At 39.7% G+C, this 10,225-nt stretch overlaps 1 protein-coding gene across 4 annotated transcripts; it reads left to right on the top strand.

Moving 5' to 3' along the window:
• Positions 1 to 7,180, top strand: LOC149163018 (pentatricopeptide repeat-containing protein At4g13650-like). 4 transcript variants are annotated; one of them, XM_089437500.1, is made up of 4 exons: positions 1 to 784; positions 982 to 3,556; positions 3,675 to 6,915; positions 7,031 to 7,180. In XM_089437500.1, exons 1-2 carry the CDS (start codon positions 706 to 708, stop codon positions 3,393 to 3,395), a joined length of 2,493 nt encoding a protein of 830 aa, XP_089293626.1. In that variant the 5' UTR covers positions 1 to 705; the 3' UTR covers positions 3,396 to 3,556; positions 3,675 to 6,915; positions 7,031 to 7,180. The 4 variants fall into 4 exon arrangements, with proteins under 4 accessions (XP_089293626.1, XP_089293624.1, XP_089293625.1 ...); XM_089437498.1 differs by having other exon boundaries at positions 1 to 3,556; positions 3,675 to 3,779; positions 6,341 to 6,915; XM_089437499.1 differs by having other exon boundaries at positions 1 to 3,556; positions 3,675 to 6,609; positions 6,794 to 6,915.
• Positions 7,181 to 10,225: the final 3,045 nt, after the last annotated feature.

Raw genomic sequence — 10,225 nt, 5'->3', positions numbered from 1 at the left:
GTTTTTTGGTTTATCGTGGGATTTTAAGTAAACTGCGTTATTTGCGCGCGGCACTATATTTGAGTCTTTGGGTATCGTGGCATTTCAACTAAACCGCGGCATCGAGCCGTTGCATGCGTGGAAAGTAGGCAGCGTTTACAAAATTTGTGTCACCTCTGCTTCTGGAATTTCACGACAGCCATGAGGCACGCAGCGGACAGCGTGCTGGAATTTCCTTTTGACGGCGTTCACAAGGAATGGGCAAGGGAAGATCTGCTATGTATGTGTTCGTTCGCTTCCGTCAGACGGCAAGTTCCACGCCAGTTTTCCTTCGGTTCATGCTTCTCCTAAACGCTGATTTTGTCCGCGTATGACGACGCAAATTTCATCCAGTGATTCTCGTCGAGAGTGGAACCAGTCTCGCGGAGAATAATGTAAAAAGATGGCGGATGACTGTAATAATAAGCATGAGGAATATGAATTACAACTCCGTACTTGGAGCAATTCCAGTCCTGTATCGCACACATATTCCCAGCTTTACCCTTTTTCAATCCTTCAATCAAGTTCGATTCCTCGCTAGCCACATCAAGAGAATGTGTTTTAGCACCAGCTCCGCCTTTGATGAATTCCCAACTGAAGAATCAACGGAACCACAGGAATGCAAGAAGGGCTCTTGTGCTACTTTAGAGGATGTAAACATGCTGTGTAAGGAAGGACGGCTCAAAGATGCACTGGACATGTTGCAGTTCACTGCACAGCGCGGCATTCAGCCAGGCGCTGACACCTACGCTCGCCTCCTGCACAGGTGCGTCAATACAAAATCCTTAGCTGACGGCAAATGGCTACATACCCATATGCTTGAAAATGGATTTCAACCAGACATCTTCATCTGCAACCAACTCGTTAACTTGTATGCAAAATGCGGAAAATTGAAGGATGCCCACGACGTGTTTAACAAAATGTCTGAACGGAATGCGGTATCATGGAATGCCATCATTGCAGGATATACACAAAATGGACGTTGTGAGGAGGCGATTAAGCTCTTGGTGCAAATGAAACAAACCCTTATAAAGCCAGACCATATTACATTTGTGGTTGCTCTCGGTGCTTGCTCTGGTAGTCCAGCGGCATTGGAATGGGGTAAGGAAATCCATGGGTTTCTCATGGGAAGCGGTTTGCAGTCAGAATTAGATGTTGGGAACTCCCTGGTTAACATGTATGCGAAATGTCAGAGGCTAGAAGATGCACAGAAAGTGTTTGACAAAATGCCCGCAAGAGATCTCATTTCATGGAATACCATACTTGGAGGATGTGCACAGAATGGGGACAGCGAACAGGCCCTGGAACTATTGTGTGAAATGCATGAAGCGGGTATGAAGGCCGATAATGTTACTTTCAGTAGTGTTCTCAGGGCATGTGCCAGCTTAGCGGCATCGGAACAGGGGGAACAAATCCATGCACTCATTGTCAAAATTGGATATGACTCAGATGTGTTTGTGGGGAATGCCCTTGTCACGATGTATGCTAAGTGTTGCAGTCTCGAGGGCGCACGCATTGTATTTGGGGAAATGTTCAAACGAGATGTTGTTTCATGGAACGCTATGATTGCAGGATATGTCCAGGAAGGGTTTAATAGGGAAGCCCTTCAGCTGTTTGAGCAAATGCGACAAACAGGTGTGAAGCCGGACCGCATTACCTTTGCTAGTGTCCAAACAGCATGTGCAGGCCTGGAAGCCTTGCAATATGGCAAACAGAATCATGGCCACCTTATTAAAGTCGGACTCGTAACGGATGTGTCTGTAGGGAATACCCTTGTATCCATGTATGCTAAATGTGGGAGCATGGAAGATGCAGGCAGACTTTTTAGCAATATGCCTATGCGTAATGTCGTTTCGTGGACTTCAATGATCTCTGTATATGCCCAGGATGGGTGTAGTGAGGACGCAACTGAGTTATTCGAACAAATGCAAAGGGTTGGCATAATGCCAAACCAGGTTACATATGTTAGCATACTCAATGCATTTTCTACCCGGGAAGTAATGCAGCAGGGTAAGCGGGTTCATGCCCTTGTCATCAAGACTGGATATGCATTGGATGTAAATGTCGGAAATAGCCTTGTTACGATGTATGCAAAATGTCAGTGTATAGAAGATGCATGTCAAGTGTTTGGAAAAATGGCCAAGCGTGAAGTTGTATCATGGAATGCAATGATTGCGGGGTATGCTCAGGGAGGGCACTGTAAGGAGGCTTTGGAAATGTTTTTTCTAATGCAACAGGCAGGAATGAAGCCAAATCCGTTCACCTTTGGCAGTGTTCTCAGTGCATGTGCAAGTCTAGTAACTCTAGAACAAGGCAAGTGGGTGCATACGTACATTGTGAAAACTGGATTTGAGTTGGATATTGTTGTGGGGAGTGCCCTTGTTGACATGTATGCCAAATGTGGAAGTATAGATGAAGCAAGTAATGTGTTCAACAAAATGCCTGAGCGGAACACTGTAACATGGACTGTTATACTTATAGGATACGCCCAGCATGGATATGCTCAGGAGGTACTCAAACTTTTTAGGCAGATGCAAGAGACTGGTATGAAGCCAGATCATGTCACCTTCGTTGGTATTCTCTCTGCATGCAGTCGAGCAGGTCTTGTGGATGAAGGTTACAACTATTTCAATTCAATGAGTCAAGATTATGGTGTGAATCCAAGATCAGAACACTTTGCTTGCATGGTTGACCTTCTTGGCCGTGCAGGACACTTGACTGAGGCAAAAGACTTCATTGAGAAAATGCCATTTGAACCAAGCATTTCAGTGTGGCAGAGTTTACTTGGGGCCTGTAGAATCCATGGCAATACGGAGTTAGGGAAATATGCAGCAGAACATCTTCTTGAGTTGGAACCCCATGACTCTGCCACATATGTATTGCTTTCAAACATCTATGCTGCAGCTAACAGATGGGAAGATGTAGCAAGGGTCAGAAAAATGATGAAAGATAGGGGTGTGAAAAAGGAGCCCGGGCGAAGCTGGACTGATATAAATAGCACAGTGCACGAATTCATTTCAGATGACAGTTCACACCCCCAGGCAGAAGAAATATATAGAATGTTGGAGAGGTTGTCTAACCAGATGAAGGATGCAGGATACGTACCCAATACAGATTTTGTTCTACATGATATTGAGAAGGAACAGAAAGAAAACTCCCTTAACCACCACAGTGAGAAGCTGGCCATTGCCTTTGGGCTCATTAAAACACCTCCAGGAGCACCCATCCGTATCATGAAAAATCTTCGTGTGTGTGGGGACTGCCATATTGCTACTAAGTTTATATCCAAGATTGTTGGCCGTGAAATCATAGTGAGAGATGCTACCCGCTTTCATCATTTCAAGAATGGACTCTGCTCCTGTGGTGATTATTGGTGATGTTAATTGAAGCAAGCAATAAACTGTTTCACTTATCGGAAAAATCTGGCCATGGAGAAATTTTTGTGCAATGTGAAGTCTGCGTGGAAGAAATATTAAGAATAGATCCCAGCATCAGTGAGGAAATTGATAAAGCATCAGTGTTGTGGATTAGCGATATAGTAATGTTCATGGCACAATAACTCCTTTCAATACTGAACTTGTAGATGGTTTTTTTCCTTCTAAATTTTGTCGTGCAATGCTCTGGCAGCATATTGACAGCTTACATTGGCTGAACAGATATCAGAAGCTCATGACATGCTTGCACAGATTATTTAAATTCCCAGCATGCTGCGTTTCGAGATGAGTCTAATGTGATCTTTTGCAATCTTTCGTACATTGGAGGTACACTTCTTTCCTGGAACTCTATATGACTCTTGACACATCGATGCTTCTTTTAATGTCCATGCCAAATTTCTTGGTATTTAATACTCTTCTTTTCTCAAGGCTTGTATCTATTCTTTTGCGATTCTCCAAAACTTTACACAAAGCTAGAATTTTGGCATTGCCCTTTCCTTTTTTCCCCACAAGGATGATCAGTTTAGGTTAGTCTTGACTCTTGTTGACCTTAGTTACCACTTCTACATCCAAGGGGATGAGATTGAGATTACCATGGTCTTACACAGACTTGGGGTTTAACTTCTCAAGCCTCTATTCAATTTCCGACATGCTTTCTAGTGCTAAGTTAACAAGGGATATGGTTCCTTTGGCCAACTTGAAATACATTGGCTCCAGCTTGACTTGTAGTATTTCTCTTACAAGATATGCCTCTTGGACACAATCATCAAATCCACTGTTCTTTATGGCTTTGAGGTCTAGGAACCTAGCCTACTTTGGGCTGAGTAGGCCAAGACAGAGAATCCAAACCCTTCTGTAGTGCATCATCCATTGCAAAGACAGTTCCCTAGTGCATCATTCAAGTAGAGTTTGTGGCTCATCCTTTGCACCTTGAGGCCATCTTCAGAATTTTCTCCTTCCTTATTAGAGTGTGGACCTAGGGCCACTTTGTGTCTGATAGAGATAGGTATCCCTACCTCGCTCTATGCTCCTTAGAGGATATCGCTTCCACATGGATGGAATCATTGTTGGTTTTCAAAGGCTACCAGTTGCTTTAGTTGGTGGCCACTTCTACCTATTGACTTCCCCCTTTCAGAGAATCCTGTTAAACTTTTAATACATAATTCAGATATGCTTTCAGAGAATAACAATCCACAATTCAATATTATCATAATTGGACCAGTGACCAAACTGGTTGACTCCAAAATTTGTTACTAACTTACTGGACTGAAATTGGTAAAAAGACTAGAAAAAAATGGTCGACTAAAAAATCCATAAAATATTTGAATTTTATTTAAAAAGTTATATTCATTTACATCAATGTGAATCCAAACCATTAGACATAAATGTGCAAAGTTTTCACATGTATATACCACGGGTGCATATGACCAAATGGCACCAAGTGCAATTTGCATCTAAACCAAAATAGTAAATACATAAACAAAGAGTTTGCAAATTGCTTCTGGAGTCCAAAATTAAGCATAGTAGTAATTAGGGTTTTAATTATTTTTGTTATTTATAATTTTTGGAAGGTTTTATTGGGCCATGCAGTTTGCACGGCAATGTACGGAATTGGCTGAAAGGAAAAAAGGGTCAATTCCATATAGAGCTGGCCAATCCAATTTGACATTAAAATTCGGACTGGAAAGGGTTGGACCAACTGGTTTGGCTGGTTCCGATAACATTGTTACAACTGCAAACTAAAATTCTAGGAAGTTAGAAACCATCTTTGAAAATTTCAGGTATGTTTCTGCTAAAACAATATTTGGTAAATAGAGAAGTACAAGCATTACATTTTATGGACTAATTCAAAACAATAAATAACTAGGAACTACCCTACATAAATCAACAACCTGGGAATTCATAACAGCAATCACATTCTGCAACAAAATATCAAGTTACTTTATAACTGAAGGAAATTATAGCAACAAATAACACACTAGCTACAAATACTTGCTCTCACAATAGCACATTGGTAAACACACTAATCTTCTACTTCACATAGACTGCTAAACTAATGTGTCCTCCACTCGTTACGCTGTAAGGCCCTTTGGAAAGAACTTCCTCCAGCTGCCACTCTGCACCGTTGATTTTGTGTTAGACGATTAAATGGTCGTCTGTCATTGGATGGGCATGGCTCTCCCACCGACTCCTTAACTGACTCACTCACAATTCTTGGCTTCCGCTGTTGGATCCCACCACTGAATGACTCCTTGATTTGTGCTGCTTAAGTGTCTTGCTCATTAGTTTTTGGCTTCCACAGTTGGATCTCAACGCCTGAGCTGTGAGCCAACTCTTTGATTCCACCCTCAGAACTGACTCACTCATTAATTTTTGCCTTGCTCATGGAGTATTTTTGCTTTGGAAGTTTGTAAAGCTTTGGCACCATTGAAATTATAGTGACTCACTCATTAATTTTTGCCTCCCTCATGGAGTATTTCTGCTCTGGAAGTTTGTAAAGCTTTCCCTGTTTTCTTCTAGAAGTTTGTAAAGCTTTGCTCAATTTTCTCTGTTTTTTTCTGGAAATTGCTCTTAATACTATAAAATCTCCCCTCAAGTATTTTCAGTGTGTCAGTATAGATTTTTCCATCTAAAATATTTTGACAGGTCTTCTCTCAACTGATTTGTGCCAAGAGCTCTATGTGTAGCAGCAGCTCTGAGAGCCAGAGCTGCAAAGGAGGTGCACAATAACGCAACAGTTATTCCATATGAAGACAATCCCTTTCTTTTTTCTGATCTCTGTTTTGCCGTATTCTGCAGAGTTGTTGGGCCAGAATTGGGAAATTCTTTCTCGTATATTGGGGCCCTGTTCTGTTATATTAACACTGAATTGAATTTGATATGTTCAGGGTTCTTTGAGTCTCTGGAGGTTTTATGAAAAATGGCGGTTCTACAATCCTGGATTTTGTGGGTATTTGTGGCAATAGCCTTGTTGCCAGGATTGCCTTTGAACTAGATGTAACAGACTGTCAGACTCTCATGGGACGCCTCAAAGTGTGCTGAAGAGGGTCAGACGACGTCTCTTGGAAATGTCTGAAAATAAGCCCAGCACGCCATCCAGTCTCAAAGAAGCTGACCTCAGGCGCCAGGGAAAGTCACCGGATTTCTAGATTTGAAAGTGCTTTTATCCTCTTAAATTTGATGGGAGTCTGTGTGCATCAGAATCATTCTTGTTAGGGAATTCCCAGGGTTTCATTCTCCCTTTCTAACATTAATTTTAAGTCTACAAATTCATTATATGTCAAAGTGTTTTTTAAGCTGCTTTTGAAAGTAACTAAACATTTATGCTTTAAGACATGCAGCGATTTCATGAGTGGTTGGAAAACAAGGCTCGGTGAAAGCCTCGAAGTCCAATTCTGTCTACAAACCCTGAAGACTTGGCATAACGCCTCTAAGCCAAGCTTTGTGCTACTAAGCAAAAGAGGTATGGTTATGCCAAAATAGTCACCATTTTGGGTTTTGTTATTCTCTCTTTTCAAATTTGCTAATTTTGAAGCAATATTTTATCTATTCTAACAACCAACCAATTGTCTTTGTAGTGGGGGTTGACCATTGGAGTGGCACCTCATGATTATATGAAGACGCCACGCGCAAGGATGATTCGGAAGACAGTTGTACCATCATATATCATCAGTCAACAAAGTTTTTTTAACTCTAATTCTATCGTCTCATAATCTTTCTTGTACCCAGATTCCACACCCTATGGGGAATTGTAATAAGTGATACTAGTAATGATGAATTTTGAGTCTGTAATAGGCCTAGAATGTTGGGACTTGATTAGCAAACGAGTACACCTTGGAGTGTTCTTTTTATCTGGTTATTTATTCCTTAATGAGTACACCTTGGAGTGTTTTTTTTATCTGGTTAATTATCCCTTATTTTTTAAAGGCAGATAAATTTTTGGGTTTTTCACTGACTTATTACCCTAAAGCCAGGGTGACAGTTTGAAAGTTGAACCCTTAACACATCTCAGTGTCTAGAGTCGATGTATATTACCATACTAGATCACACAAAAAATTTCGTGGAATTTGGTTATGTCTAGGTAGTCATTCTTTTAATTTTTTAGATTTCCTGCAGGTCAAAAATTGCAAATAAAATTGTAATAAGTGTACTCTAGAGAAGTTGTATGAGGTATGAATAATTAAAATTACACCTCACCTTCAACTTTTTACTATGACACACTTTGAGGGGTTAATAATGTGTTTTGGACCCTCAAAACCCACATTTTCAAAGTTTAGTGGAAATTTTGACATTTAATTAGGCTAGAATTAAATAAAATAGAGAGAAATAAATTATTCCATGTGACAGAATAACATGGAAATGACTTGGGAATTATCCTAAGTCAAAAGAGATTGAGTCAACGAACATGTGGAAGATCACTGAGCACATTGCATCATAAATACACCATTATTTCGTAAAATCGAATTTCCCAGAGATAAAGCAGTAGTTGTACATGTGGAAAATCGAATTTATTAGAGGAACTCATGCACTGAAGGAATATTCCATGGTATATTTGGACTGAAGATTAGGTGGGGCCTCATCTCACGGTTATCTCAAGTTCTTCTACTCACTCTTGAGGATTACGAGTTGCACATGGAGGAATCACACAGTTCTTGAAGGAATCACACTATTCTTGAAGGAATCATGCAAAGTTATCTGGGGATCATCTACATATGTGGCATCACTTAGTTCGAGTTTGCATTTGTTGACTGAAGTTATCATGGTACTTGGATTCACTCATGGATGGGTTTACTATGGCATATATGGAATTCGATTTCCCTTGATGTGCCCATATGGAATTCGATTTTGCTTTGATGTCTCTATCTTCTCCACATTGAACTTAACTCATCTTTCATTGGGATTTCCTCCAAGTTCAGTTTTCACATGCATTATTCCTTGGGATCTGCTTCCAACTCTCTATATAATGAGGCTATATGTTCTCATATTGTATCATGTAATACGAGCTATTGTGTTTGAGGAGACTCTGTGAGATTGTATTCACTACTTGCAATATAATACAACAGTCTTTGGGGTAAAGCGTGATGGTGTTCTTCTCCTTGCATGTGTGGTAAATTCTTGACTTCTTGTTATGCTTATATTTATTTCCTCATGCCATTGTTTCTTTCATGCTTGTTTCAAGTTATGTTAGTATGCAACTATCTCATATTAGCATAAGAATTAATTATTTGTTTTAGGAAAAGAAATATTCTAGTGGATAATAGATGTATCTCTAGGAATTTTTTCCACTGCACTTATTTAATTTCATGTCGATTTAATGATTTGTGGTGAAGTTTTGTAGATGAATCATTATTTGGTCAAGCTTTTCAAGCATGAGGGGAATTTCTCGGAAGAATCAACCCATTCTTGAAAAATATTCAAGGAGAACCCGTACGTGTTGAACTCCAAAGTCTTATCTATATCTTATTTGTGTCTTGTAGAGATTCTTTCAAGTTTCTTAGAGCTTTTATTTCATGCATCAAAATATCAAACTTGGAAAAAATTAATTTTTACATATTGTACTTCAGTTATCAATATCTAGCTATTTCAAAGAGCCAAGTCATGGCTAGTCAAAGAGGAGAGCTTGCTCATACTCTTTGGCCTAGCCTCTTGTAGATTATTTTGTAACATGCTTTGTAGTTATTTTGAGCTAACATTTGTTGTTGTAGATTTTTTTTTAACCGGTTCTCTTGCAGCTACTTGCGAGATTCATCATTGGAAAATTACTTACAAGTTTGCATGCAGGACTTACAAGTTTGCATGCAGGACTTTGGGGCTCAGATTTAGTGATTACTTCCACCTTTAGGCTAGATTCATCTTGGATACGGCCGTGTTCTTCTTGAGGAAAGCCGAGTTCATTTTGGCCATCTCTTGCTCTCTCTTGGCCGTGACCATAGAGGAAGCTTATCTTCTCTCTTCTTCTTCGGAAAATCTGCATTTTGTTGAGCGTTTGTGGGCCTCAAATTGCAGAAATCTTCAGCGAGGAAAAGTCTATGGTTTGATTCTAATTTGATAAGGCTTTCCTTGGATTTAAGAGAAGACTTCATTGTCTTTTTCTTTTTGTAACAACTAATCAAATTTCTGATTTTGGCAGCGTGGGTTTTATCCATTGGTATCTCTATCTCTCCACCTTTGGGAGACGCTGGGTGGTTTGGCTTTGTTGGTTTGTTTCATTTTGCATGCATATCATTTAATTGAGAAATTAACACAACATGCATCACACTCATTTCACATGCACTTTATTTTAACTTACTACATGTTTTAAATCCATAACAAGTTCAGATTTTTTGCTTGCAAACACTTTTCACTTTATCTTATTTGGCTTGAACATAGTTCCAAGTTTACTTACGCTTCACCATTAAGCACATTTTACATGCATCAAATATTTGGACAAATTTTCTCCATAAAGTAACATTTTATTTCATGTCAAGAAAGTACATTTCAAGTGGAAGTTAATTCTCATTGTTTGGTTAATTTATTTACATGCTGAATTGAGGCTTCTGTGATCCATAATATTTGCAAGAATAACTTCGGCGTAAATCACATGAAGACAAACATTTGTCGACGCGTTTCGAACCAACTCTAGTTTGTTCGAAATGCGTCGACAAATGTTTGTCTTCATGTGATTTACGCCGAAGTTATTCTTGCAAATTATTTACATGCCCCAAACATCACTAAAACTTACCTCCAACTTAAGTTGGTTGAATAGACTTTTAGGGACCCTCTATCTCTATTGA

This window comes from Pinus tabuliformis, chromosome 5_2 (genome assembly GCF_031772625.1).
Source record: "Pinus tabuliformis cultivar Carrire ecotype Pingquan chromosome 5_2, CPIR1, whole genome shotgun sequence".
NCBI classification, from domain to species: domain Eukaryota; kingdom Viridiplantae; phylum Streptophyta; class Pinopsida; order Pinales; family Pinaceae; genus Pinus; species Pinus tabuliformis.
The sequence above is the reverse complement of the archived record's forward strand: the minus strand, read 5'-3'. Positions and strand labels throughout refer to the sequence as shown.